Source organism: Saccopteryx leptura, chromosome 2 (assembly GCF_036850995.1).
Source record: "Saccopteryx leptura isolate mSacLep1 chromosome 2, mSacLep1_pri_phased_curated, whole genome shotgun sequence".
Lineage (NCBI taxonomy): Eukaryota > Metazoa > Chordata > Mammalia > Chiroptera > Emballonuridae > Saccopteryx > Saccopteryx leptura.
In genome coordinates, this window is record NC_089504.1 from 342,045,822 (window position 1) to 342,059,113 (window position 13,292).

General features: G+C 44.0%; 1 protein-coding gene across 1 annotated transcript in view; it reads left to right on the top strand.

Annotated features, from left to right (window-relative positions):
- HEATR6 (HEAT repeat containing 6) overlaps positions 1-12,497 on the top strand; it is a 36,283-nt gene extending 23,786 nt beyond the window's left edge. Inside the window, exons 12-20 of the mRNA XM_066363893.1 lie at positions 1,651-2,003; positions 2,869-2,991; positions 3,312-3,398; positions 4,105-4,239; positions 4,991-5,113; positions 5,849-5,973; positions 6,770-6,866; positions 8,664-8,868; positions 10,764-12,497. Of these exons, the coding sequence (XP_066219990.1) occupies positions 1,651-2,003; positions 2,869-2,991; positions 3,312-3,398; positions 4,105-4,239; positions 4,991-5,113; positions 5,849-5,973; positions 6,770-6,866; positions 8,664-8,868; positions 10,764-11,305 (1,790 nt within the window). The 3' untranslated portion in view covers positions 11,306-12,497. The remainder of the gene's footprint in view (positions 1-1,650; positions 2,004-2,868; positions 2,992-3,311; positions 3,399-4,104; positions 4,240-4,990; positions 5,114-5,848; positions 5,974-6,769; positions 6,867-8,663; positions 8,869-10,763) is intronic.
- Positions 12,498-13,292: the final 795 nt, after the last annotated feature.

Sequence of the window (13,292 nt, forward strand, 5' to 3'; positions counted from 1 at the left end):
CTCCTTGAACCATTTGAAAGTAAATTATAGATATGATATTTCACCCTAAATACCTCAGCATGTATATACTAAGAATAAAGATGATCTAAAAAACACAAAACTATTTTTGTACCTGAGAAATTTACAGCAAATTTTTTTTTTTTTTTTTTTTTTTTGTATTTTTCTGAAGCTGGAAACGGGGAGAGACAAACAGACTCCCGCATGCGCCCGACCGGGATCCACCCGGCACGCCCACCAGGGGGCGATGCTCTGCCCCTCCGGGGCGTCGCCCTGTCGCGACCAGAGCCACTTTAGCGCCTGGGGTAGAGGCCAAGGAGCCATCACCAGCACCCGGGCCATCCTTGCTCCAATGGAGCCTTGGCTGCGGGAGGGGAAGAGAGAGACAGAGAAGAAGGAGAGGGGGGGATGGAGAAGCAGATGGGCGCTTCTCCTGTGTGCCCTAGCCGGGAATCGAACCCAGGACTTTTGCACGCCAGGACGACGCTCTACCACTGAGCCAACCGGCCAGGGCCTACAGCAATTTCTTAAGATTGTGTAATATCTTGTCCACATTCAGATTTCTCCATATGTCCCAAAAAGTGTTTTATAGCTTTTCCTTAACCTACATTCATTCAAGGTTCATGTATTGCATTTAGTTTTTATGCCACATTAGCCTTTTTTTTATTTATTTATTTACAGGGACAGAGAGAGAGAGTCAGAGAGAGGGACAGACAGATAGGAACGGAGAGAGATGAGAAGCATCAATCATCAGTTTTTCATTGCAACACCTTAGTTGTTCATTGATTGCTTTCTCATATGTGCTCTGACCACGGGCCTTCAGCAGACTGAAGAACCTCTTGCTGGAGCCAGCAACCTTGGGTCCAAGCTGGTGAGCTTTGCTCAAGCCAAATGAGCCCACGCTCAAGCTGGCGACCTCGGAGTCTCGAACCTGGGTCCTTCTGCATCCCAGTCCGACGCTCTATCCACTGCGCCACCGCCTGGTCAGGCCCACATTAGCCTTTTTAAGTCTAGAATAGTCTCTGCCCTTTCTTTTCCTTTCATGATACTGAGTTTTGGAAAAGTTCAAGCCAATTGTCTTATCGAATGTCTCACATTCTCAGTTTGTCTGATAGTTTCTTCATAGTGTTAACTTGTATTGTTGTCCTGTGTATTTCCTATAAACTAGAACATGGATGTAATTACATTCAGATTAAACAAAGATGTCATAATTCTTAATTACCTGCAGGAATAACTGTGATCCTTATAACAGCTCTTCGCATGGTGATAGGTTCTTTTTTTTTTTTTTTACAGGGACAGAGAGAGTCAGAGAGAGGGATAGATAGGGACAGACAGACAGACAGGAACAGAGAGAGATGAGAAGCATCAATCATCAGTTTTTCATTGCGACACCTTAGTTGTTCATTGATTGCTTTCTCATATGTGCCTTGACCGCGGGCCTTCAGCAGACCGAGTAACCCCTTGCTCGAGCCAGCGACCTTGGGTCCAAGCTGGTGAGCTTTTTTTTTTTTTGCTCAAGCCAGGTGAGCCCGCGCTCAAGCTGGCGACCTCGGGGTCTCAAACCTGGGTCCTTCTGCATCCCAGCCCGATGCTCTACCCACTGCGCCACCGCCTAGTCAGGTGGTGATAGGTTCTTACTGCTTGCTTTGACAGATGTTAATGTTCGTGTGTCGAGTCTCACACTCTTGGGAGCCATAGTGTCCACTCACGCACCTTTACCTGAAGTCCAGCTACTTCTGCAGCAGCCCTGTTCTTCTGGACTCAGCAATAGCAATTCAGAAACTCCTCACCTCAACCCCCCGGACTGGTGGAAGAAAGCCCCCGTGGGACCCTTTCTGGAAGAAGCATCAGTTGGTTCACCGAAGGGGTCTTCAGAGCCCTGCTGGCTCATTCGCCTTTGCATTTCCACTGTCGTGCTGCCCAGGGAGGATTCCTTGCTGGGTGTCGATGCTGGCTGTGCGGCAGGGAGCTACGTACCATGCCCCATGCGCCTGGAGGCCTTGCAGGTAGGAGGTTTCATTTCCTCATCTCTGAAATGGAAGTTAATTATTCTTCCTTCCTAGGAAGTTGGTGAGGAGTGTGGAAATAATGTAAAACTGAGCCACCCGTCAGCGGCGTCAGTGGGAGGTGTACTGTAGGTGTGAGTGCCTTTTTTGTTGTTGCTGTTTTCTCTGTGTGGCGGGGCCTTTGGCTCTGAAATGTCAGGTTTATTCCTTTTCGTTGCAAGCCATTGTAGTCACCTCAGGTAGTATATTAATAGGTGGATATAATAATTATATAGTAATTCTGAAAGACATTGTTGTTAATCTGTGATTTCTGCAACTTAAAGTTAAATAAATGTTTAATTCTCTATAAACTTTTCTCTGGTCTTATATCTGCTTAGAGACAACAAAATGTAATTGCTCCTTCAAAGGAAGAAAACACCCCTAGATTAAAGTATTTGCTTGTTATGTACCCAAGTGTGATCCTAAGACATGAGTTTGGTCCTGGGGTCTGCTGCCAAACTATCTGCTTAATATTAAACATACCCTTTAACCTCTTTAACCTTTAAATTTTTTTAACATTAGCTTCTTCAGCTGAAACAGTCGATTAAGACCTACCTCAAAAAATTATACCTAGGCTTAATTAAATGAAGTAATATTGATAATCTTAATGAAAACTGTTTCATAAATTACAAAGCACCATAAATTTATATGATGCAGTCCATTGATTTTAGCCCTAAGGTAAAGATTATGGTTGTTCTTCACTTAGTTCAATGCCATGTTTCAGCCCCGAGTTAAGTGCCAGTGATTTCTGAAATACTGAACCACTTTTCCGGATATTGCAGCCCTGCATTCAGGTCGTGTGGTTCATGCTCTGTTCTCTTTGCAGGTGTTGGCTCACCTTGCGAGGGGCTACTTTTTAGTGGCCCAGGCCTACCTGATGGAGCTGGGAGAGGTGATCTGCAGGTGCATGGGGGAGTCCGATCCGTCTGTTCAGCTCCATGGAGCAAAGGTCATTTTCGTTCCGAACCACGTGCCCTTTTTCTTCTGTTCCGTTTATATCATATGTTCACCAGTGTTGAGGTTTTTTAAGAGGTTTCAGCTCTATATATAAACCCAAAGAATTGATTTGGTAAGAAATGAACAATACTGTATATGGCAGGTGATTTTTGCTCCTGGAAAGAATGCGTCTGACAGAAGTGACATAAAAAAGAAAGAAAATCAGTTGGAAGTTATGTTTCCCCTTGATTTGATGTAATCTCCAAACAGAAGTAGTTTTACCTCCAGAGTTCTAAGAGTCTGCTCAGATATCTACTTCTTTTATCTTCACAGCTTTTGGAAGAACTGGGCACAGGCCTAATACAGCAGTACAAGCCAGATTCTACCGTAGCCCCTGAGCAGAGGGTTCCGGTCACCGTGGTGAGTGAATGTCAGTTCACGGGTGTCTCTCTCCTCAGTGCTTCATTCAGTTCATTTTGAGGCTGAGTGATCGGTTTAGTGACTTGCCCAAGGTTGCAGAGACAGGAATCCATAGCTGAAGGTCTCAGCCCCAGGCCTGCCTCCGGCACAGGGCCTGAGGCCACCCTGATACTCTGAGCTCTGTGCCCATGAGGAATCAGATTGAAAGAGCCCTCGCTGGGTGTCTGGTCTGGATTTTAGTCCAGCTCTGCTGCCCACCAGCAAGGTACATTATTTCTTTGTGCCTCACTTTCCTTGTATGAATATGGAGATAATGACAAATACTTCATTTAGTTGTGCTAAGGATTAAAATGAGCTGATATATGTAAAGCACTCAGAACAATGCCTGGAGCATCAAACACTCAGAAAAACATGAGCTGGTATTGCTGCTATAGTCCCTGTCATCATCATCTTCATCCTCCTCCTCCTCGTTATTATCTCTGTCTGTGAATGCTAGCAGACTGTAGTTTCCTAATCATTAAAATGGAAGGATTCAATTGGTTGTTTTTAGAGGTCTTTTCATTGTTGTGGAAGACTAGAGAGCAAGTATAAAAAGCTGCGGTTGGAAGGAAAAATGTATCATTGCTGCAGTCACGGGGGTGGTCTTAGTGTTGAGCTGGGGCCACTGCTGCTCGTGGGCTGCAGTTGTAACCATGCCCTGTTCCAGGTGGTGCTGTTCTGGACTATGATGCTGAATGGTCCTTTACCCAGAGCTCTGCAGAACGCAGACGACCCGATTCTACAGGCGAGCGCCTGTGATGCCCTGTCTTCCATCTTGCCAGAAGCCTTCGGCAGTCTGCCGGTAACTTCAAGTGTGTTTTCTTACCCTTAAATGCTGCCTCTGAGCATCACAGCTCGAGCCTGATTTTGATCCTTTTTCCTTTTGAACCAGTGTTTATCATCTCTGAGGAAAACAGGCTTATTCTGCTTGAGTGTGGGTGAGGGCGATGGGAAAACTTAAAAATCTTCATGTCTCGGAAGAGCTTTTCCTCCCATGCTCAGAAGGCAGGGGGTAGTAGAGGCTTTGAAGTCAGAGAAATTTCAGAAAGATTTCAAAGCCAAAACTTAGAAAGATACAGGTTTAAATCTCAGCTCTCCTGCTTTCTGGCTCTTTGATGATCTTAACTTCTCTGAAACTGCATTTTGTCATCTATAAAATGGGAATGGTGTGAGTCATAACATGAAGGATGTGCAGATACTTAGCTGGTACCCAACACGTATGGCATTCAAACTGTTCTTTCCTTTAGTTCCCAGTGGCATTTACCTGTGTTTGTACTTATGTGAATTAGCTTTTATAAAGAAGGCAGCTTTAATGAAGTGGGAGAGTAAAGTGGCCTAATTCACACAGATGTGAAGGTTAAGTGATCCTAGGGGCTGTGTGTGGCCCGCACCAAGGGGTGCTCAGATAACAGCTGGATCGGAAGTGAACCTTTGCTCTCTACCAAGGTGTCAGCTGTGAACTCAAACACAGACATGTCACAGTCACTTGTCAAAGTCATGCACTCCCCAGGGTTTTCACCTCGCCTCCCCTTTGCCCCCCTTCCTTCCTGCAGAGTGACTGGCAGATCCTGTGCATCACGGTGCTGCTTGGGCTGAATGACAGCAAGAATCGTCTGGTGAAAGCTACCGCCTCTCGGGCCCTCGGAGTCTACGTGGTTTTTCCCTGCCTCAGACAGGTCAGAGCGAGCCTGTGTGGCTCTTCTGGGCCCCTTTTGGTCCAGATCAACCCTTTTCTTGGTGAATTAGAGCTCTTGAGTTGAACAGTAAAGGAAGTTAAATTGCTTTGCAATCTGGTTTCCTTAATTGCTACTAAAATATGGTAATACCTATGGTTCATTTATTTTTAATTACAGTACTTAGCGCACTGCACATATAAATAGCTAGGTGCCCAGTAAATGTTTAATGAATGATTGAAAAACAAATAAGATGAGGCATTACCATGCGATAGTAATAATTTAGAAGGTAGATAGATTTTTACTAAGAAGGAAATAAATTTCTCCTTCACTCTTACTTGTGACATTTAGCTCGCTGAGAAGTGTGTAAGTGAATAGGAGGTGTTCTGGAAACGCATTCATTGGCAACATCGTTTCTCAAGGTGGAGATAAATCCAAGCACAGAATTCATAGGTAACTGTCACAGGCCAGGGAATCAGATGCTTACAAGAGCAAGTCTGTAGACTCCTCAGGTGTGTGTATAGCAAATACCAAAATCATGGGAGACCTTCCCCTGGGATTTTAATGGGTGTTCAAATTGTAGTGTACAAGAAAAACAGTAAATTGAGTAAATGAATTTTGATTTCCAAATAGAAATTTGTGGTAAAGGCTTATCACTTTAAAATGAACTGAGAATTTCCAAGGAAGCAGTATGAACTTCTAAAGTAACTGTATCATTTTGTTTTGTTTATCTTATAGGATGTCATATTTGTTGCAGACACAGCAAATGCAATATTGATGTCACTTCAAGACAAGTCTCTGAATGTCCGGGCCAAAGCAGCCTGGTCCCTGGGCAATCTGACAGACACTATGATTGTCAACATGTAGGTGACTCAGCTCATTTCCATGGGGTGACTCCGAGGGTGGGCTCTCTACAGTAGAAGAATTGGCATAATGCCCCCACATGTGGCCAGTCTTCCTGCTTTGCTTTGTTTTATCTTCCTTCAAGTAAGAAGATTAGTAAGCTGTTCTTAATATCTCTGTGCAAAAATACTGTATGTTGATATAAGAACTATGTCCACATTTTACAGAAAATGTGGAAACCCAAAACCTTCTTAATGGTTGCTCTCCTTAAATATCACATTTTTATGTTTTTAAAGTAATATACTCACAGGTTAAAAAATATCAAACAGTACAAAGAGGTAGGTATTCAGTGTAAAGCCTTTTTCTTACCTTAATCTCCTAGTGTCCCTCCCCACAGGCAACTGTCCTTACTCATACATAAGTGCCCTGCTTTTTGTCACTTAACTCTAACATACAGCATATATAAGCGTTCTCCTGACTTCTATCAATACTAACTTTTTATAAACCATTGTTTGTTATTATGCAGTCATCACCATTTCCCTATTATTGGACACATATATTGTTTTAGATTTTTATACACATTGAACATTTTTTGTACAGGAAATCTCCATTTGAGTTATTTCTATTGGTTACATTCCTAAATGTGGACCTATGAGGTCAAACAGTATAAAATGTAAGTTCTTGGTATAAGCTGAACAGATGTGTCAAGCTGTTTTCCTAAAGGTTTTATAGTTATACTAAGTGACTATATTTGTATGTATATACCTTTCAGTGGGTTTTACCTTTAACCGTGTCTTGCCTGCCTTGGTTGGACAGGGAATCGCCAGAGCCCAGTTTCCAGGAGGAGTTCTCCGATCTCCTGCTCTTGAAGATGCTGCGATCAGCGATAGAAGCATCCAGGGATAAAGACAAGGTAAAACCAAGACAGAGCCTGGTATTTGTCAGGGAGATACTTAGTGTGTTACTGTTTTATTCCTTCTGATTTATCCCTGTTAAGAGGAGAGTGAGAGTGTACTCAGGGTGTAAAGTGGCCTACTCCATAGTTGCACAATTTGTTTCTTACCTCCTAGCTCATAAAAAACATCAGCGTCATTTGTAATACTACACAATATATCCATGTTTATTTTATTATTAATCTGGTTTTTTCAAAAGAATATTTTAAGTGGAATCGACAAGTCAGAAAAGTGACCAGATCTTGGTTTTGAATAATTTTTAAAAGCATAATCCTGGCCTGGCCAGGCGGTGGCACAATGGATAGAGCGTCGGACTAGGATGTTCGAGGTTCGAGACCCCGAGGTCGCCAGTTTGAGCACGGGCTCATCTGGTTTGAGCAAAAGCTCACCAGCTTGGACCCAAGGTCACTGGCTTGATTGAGCAAGGGGTTACTCGGTCTGCTGTAGCCCCACAGTCAAGGCACATATGAGAAAGCAATCAATGAACAACTAAGATGTCGCAACAAAAAACTAATGATTGATGTTTCTCATCTCTCTCCGTTCCTGTCTGTCTGTCCCTATCTATCCCTCTCTCTGACTCTCTCTGTCTCTGTAAAAAAAAAAAAAGACAAACAAAAACAAAAAACAAATAAAAGCATAATCCTGGCTTTAGAGCCAGTTAGACATGGTTCAAATCCTGGCTTGCCCTTTAGTGGTGGGTGACCTGTGATGCATTTGACTTCTCGGGAGGTCAGTTTTGTAATTTCAACCGTGGCAGTTGTTACATATTGGGCTCTGAGATATCTCATCTTAAAGCACCTAACAGAGTACCTGACCCATATCAAGTACTCAATTTTAGTACGGTGATTCTGAAAACCTGGGAAGCCCTATCTCAGACTAATTCAATCAGAATTCCTGAGCATAGGCTCTGGGAATTGTCTTTAAAAAAGAAAGCTCCCCAGATGATTCTAGTATACCACAAAGAAAAAAAATGCTTTTCTCTAAAAGAAGAGTATTAGACAGTAACTATGAGACGTAGCTCCTCCTCCCAGCTCTGCTGCAAACCAGCAGTGTCCCCTGGCTCCTGGGGTTGGCATGCCACCTTTGTAACTCGAGGAAGATGGAGATCTCTGAAGCCCCATCTATCACTAAAAATACCAGAACCTCACCTTTCTGATGGCTCAACTGTTAACCCTGCAAGACTTTGCAGTGTTATGAGAACTTGCACTTTTACAGGCTGCATTTTTCATTGGCTTCTTGCTTTAAGATATCTAGGACCTCCTGGTTTTTTTTAAGCTGAAATTATACTTTCTGACACATCTCTTGGCAAAACAGATTCCTAATGCTTTTACTTTTTTTTTTCCTCTCTCTGTTTTTTATTCAGTGAGTGAAGGTTTAGGCAAAGACAGAGTCCTGCATGCACCCCGACCAGGATCCACCCGGCAAGCCCACTAGAGGACGATGCTATGCTAATCTGGGGCACTACTCTGTTGCTTAGCAGCCGAGCACCTGAGGTTACTAGCTCTTCCTAGCACCTGAGGCAGAGGCCATGGGGCCATCCTCAGTGCCTGGGACCAGCTAGTTCCAATCAAACCGTGGCTGCGGCAGGTAGAGAGAGAGAAAGTGAAAGAAGCAAGAGAGGGAGGGATGGAGAAGCAGATGGTTGCTTCTCCTGTGTGCCCTGATCTGGAATCAAACCTAGGACATCCACACACTGGGCTGACGCTCTACCACTGAGCCAACTGGGCTGGACCTAATGCATTTACATTTTATTCTAGGTAAAAAGTAACGCAGTCCGGGCCCTTGGAAATTTGCTACATTTTCTACAGCCATCTCATATAGAAAAACCCCGATTTGCTGAAATCATTGAGGAGTCGATTCAAGCCTTAATTTCTACTGTTCTGATTGAGGCTGGCATGAAAGTTCGATGGAATGCTTGTTATGCAATGGGAAATGTATTTAAAAATCCTGCTCTTCCATTAGGTAAGAAAGTTTTCCTCTGCTCTGTGTGGAGTGCCTCTTTGGACAGCACACACCAGTCTGTGTTGTTACTAAAGATGTTCATAACAGTATTATTTATCACAGTATTAGGAAAAAATGGAAACAAACTGAACACCCAAGTTTAGAAAAAGGGTTTGAGATAAATTATGGTATAGATATGTTCAATGGGATATTTTGTTGTCACTTAAAGTTATGTTTACAAATGATTTTTGATAATATGAAAATAATTCTGATGTTAAGCAAGTTAAACCAGGATATGAAATTGTTTCTGCAGTATGATCTCAATAAATGGGTAGGAAAAGACTGAAAAGGAAATTAGCCTCATTATCAACAGCAGTTGCCTCTGGATGGGATAGTGAGTAGGATTATTTTCTGCTTCATTTTCTAAATTGTATTCAGTCAGCATATACTGTTCTAACAAGCAGGGAAAAAATAAAGGGAAAAGCTGTGATGGAGGAAAGAGAGCCCTTGGTGCTGAAGTGGAACGCTTCACGTAGGAGGGCATCTGTCTCTAACGAACGACGTGCCGTGCACATCAATGTATCATCAGTGGCTGCTAGCAGCTCGGGCATGTGGAGCCTAGCCTCAAATCCCATTCGCTTTGGTTGCCAGCATTTGCCTTATACATTTGTCTGTGTGACAAGATTTAAAACATAAGGCGTGCCTGGAGAGGGAAAGCCATTCTGGACCAGCAGAGCATGCATCAAGTTAGGGGAATCTGGCTCTCCTCCCCATTATTGCCAAGAGCATCCCAGGAGACCAGTCAGCCGGAAGCTGGTAGAGCGGTACCTTGCGGCTTTTCCCACTGAGGAAAGAGCCCAATGTGACTTTTAGGGTGGGTGTCTGCTTGGCTGCCTTTGGAGGCAACAAAGAAGCCGGAAGGGCTGGGAGAGTTTAGGAAAGCTGCAGTCTACTCTGCTGCCCATCCTGTGGAAAAAGAGCCCCCAAAATGGAATGGGGAGTGGGAGCCCTGACGAGGAGGAAAGCAAGCTGATATTCTGGCACCAGCAGGAAAGGAACGAAGACAGAAATCTGGGCATCATCTTCTCAAAATTAGAAAATTGAGCCTTTGGTTAATCTGAGTACTCTGTTCCCCAGGCACTGCCAGGGGTTTCCAAACTTTTTACACAGGGGGCCAGTTCACTGTCCCTCAGACCATTGGAGGGCTGCCAAATACAGTGGTCCTCTCACTGACCACCAGTGAAAGAGGTGCCCCTTTCAGAAGTGCAGTGGGGGCTGGATAAATGGCCTCAGGGAGCCGCATTGCGGCCCACGGGCCGTAGTTTGGGGACGCCCGGCCTAGACAAAATTTTCACTTGGCAGAACAGTGAGTGACCTGCTATGTCCAGAGCAGTGTCTGGATGCTAAGCTGGGTGACAGAACAGTCCTTTCCCAGCCTGAGCAGGCCTGGGCATACAGTTGTACCGTTTCTGCGCTGCTGGAAGTGGCCCACTGAGAGGACGAGTGCGGCTACAGTTCCGTCCATGCTTCTCCCACCGAGCCATACCCCCTCGGCCAGCACCCCCCTTTCAGAGTCACCAGAGTCCCCATTTGGGTAGCAGAGGCCCTGAGCATGCTCAGGCTTGTCTACGGAGAGAGGGAGGTTTGGGAGTCAGTACTCGGCCACTTACCTGGTCACTCACCACTCAGGTTCTATAGGATTTTGTGACAGCTAAAATATAAACTAACTTTTTTAAATGTAGTAAAAGCCCATTAAAACCTGTGTTTGAGTACAAAAAAAAAAAATTTTTTTTTAAATAAAAAATATATATAAACTAACTTGAGCTCTGATGTATGTTTCCTTCTGCCTGCCCCTCTCCCTTTCACCGTATTTATTTCTAAGCCTTCATTTGTTTTAATGACTGGGTTCTTTCTAGGAACAGCCCCATGGACCTCCCAGGCCTACAACGCTCTGACATCAGTTGTGACATCATGCAAGAACTTCAAAGTGCGCATCAGATCTGCCACGGCCCTTTCCGTCCCGGGCAAGAGGGAGCACTACGGAGCTGCTGGCCAGTACGCCCAGATCTGGGATGCACTGGTGACTGCCTTGCAGAAGAGCGAAGACACCGCAGACTTTCTGGAATTCAAGTACTGTGCCAGCCTACGGACCCAAATCTGCCAGGCGCTGATTCACCTCTTGAGCTTGGCTACCGCTTCAGACCTGCCTTGCATCAAAGAAACCCTTGAATTGAACAGTGACATGGTCCAGTCCTATATCCTACAGTTTTTAAAATCAGGAGCAGAGGGAGATGACACTGGAGCACCCCACAGCCCACAGGAAAGAGACCAGATGGTCAAAAGGGCCCTGGAGCACATTAGCAGTGTCCAGGCACTGGCTGGCGACACAGCCAAAAGGGCCATCGTGGACTTTTTAGAAAATACCCTGGCTGTTTATTTTGACACATCCGGATCTTAAGTAGCACTCCTAAGATGAACAAATTGGTGACTATTTCATCATACTTTTCAGGAGTCAAATGGTAACAAAAAGACCCGACCTTGAGCATCAGATATCTTAGGGGGCAGTACTGGCCAAATAGCTCAGTTGGTCAGAGCATTCTCCCAATACACCAAGGTTATGGGTTGGATCTCTGGTCAGGGCATAGACAAGAATCAACCAGTGACTTCATAAATAAATGGAACAACAAAATAATGTTTCTCTCTTTCTCCTTTACTCTCTAAAATCAGCCAGTTAATTTTTAAAAATCTTAGGGACAGAAGTAATCCATTTATTAGAATGAGTTAGCAACTATTTACATTTTTCTAAAGGGCTCAACCCTTTAGAACGTGGTTCTGTTGCACTGGCGTGGTCCGGGTTGTGGGAACCTCTGACCTGTGCAGCCGGGAGGGAGGGAGCGTGGTGGCCGTGTGGGCTGAGCAGACCGGGGGTGTGAAGGGTGTTTAGTTTCAGAGGATTTAGGAAAGGGGGGCGACAGCAAAAGGATTTAGGTATTTTGTCTGTGGGAATTGTTTTTCTTTCGTAATAAACCAGTGAAAAAGAGTGTGCCCATAATCCCCTGCTTTTACCAGTTGCACTTATAGCAAGCTGCAGGCTACGCCGGTGCTGCATCAGTTTGTGCGGGCACAACTGCATTAGTTGCTGAAATACCGAAAGTGTTCCTCATAGGCTGGAAAACACCTACCGCACTGAACTCCCCAAGTGCCCGCTCTGAAGCCCTCTCCGTGCCTCTGGAAGGAAGCGGCTTATTTTCTTGTCATTTTCATAAAAGTAAAATTGTGCCATACAGTGGTCCCTCGTCTCGTCTATCGCGGGGGTTAGCTTCCGGAACCCCCCACAGTAGGCAAAAATCCGCAAAGTGGTGACCTTGTATTTATTTTATTATTTATATATATTTTAAGGCTTTATAAACCCTCCCCACACTCTTATAAACCTTTCCCATACTCTTATAAGCATTTCCTATGCTCTTAAACACTTTCTACACTCTAGAAAATGCTTATTTTGCCACAAAAATAATTAAAATAGTAAATATATAAAAATACCAATATACCCCAAAATCCCGCGATACAGTGAGTCAGCAAAAAGTGAACCGTGATACGCAAGGGACGACTGTATAGCTTATTTTTGTTCCTTTGCGCTTTCACTGGTGGGCTTCTTGATAAAATGTGAAATGATGGGATGATTTCATTTGATGAATCACTTATCCTTTGTTTATCTTGAATAAAATCTTAATTTTTTTGTTTGTAAACCTTTTGCTTCTGTGAAGGTTTCCAGGTCACTGGAAACAGATGTCCATATGCAGGGAAAGACCAAGGATAAGCACTTTTAGAAATCCCAGTAGAAATTCCATGAGTCAGGAGTACGGGCTTCTGTCCTGGTGGATTGTTGAGTATTTTCTCACTGGCGTCTGGTGTGTACCACGGGCAGGAGCATTCCACATCCTAGGCTGGGGCCCTCACTGAAGCTGCCATTGTGAAAAGAAGCCACGCAGAGAGTAAAGAGAACAGATTTGATGAGAAACAGTAAAAAGTCTGGCTGTGATTCAGATTCCTAATTTAGAATGCCAAATTCTGAACTTTCTTTTGATATTGAAAAGAAAAAAAATGGGAGGATGAGGTCATCCTGGCAAAGATCGCTAGACCCTTTGTTTTAAACTGACAACATTAAGAAACATTACTTACCTTCCTGTTAGTACCTTTCCTGTGACCACTGAAAGAAACACTAGTTTATGACCACCTTTAGAATTTGAGGAACACACGTTGTAACCTCTTTCATGGTAGTAGTAAAGCAGGTCATGATTTTTATGCAGACAGACACTTATAAAACACCTGGGCATGACTTCCTTGATTTTAGTATTTGTACATGAATCCAGACCTGGAGCAGAACCTCACCATCTTTCCAACGTAAGAGCTGAGTGATCCTGACCTGTGGTGGCACAGTGGAAAAA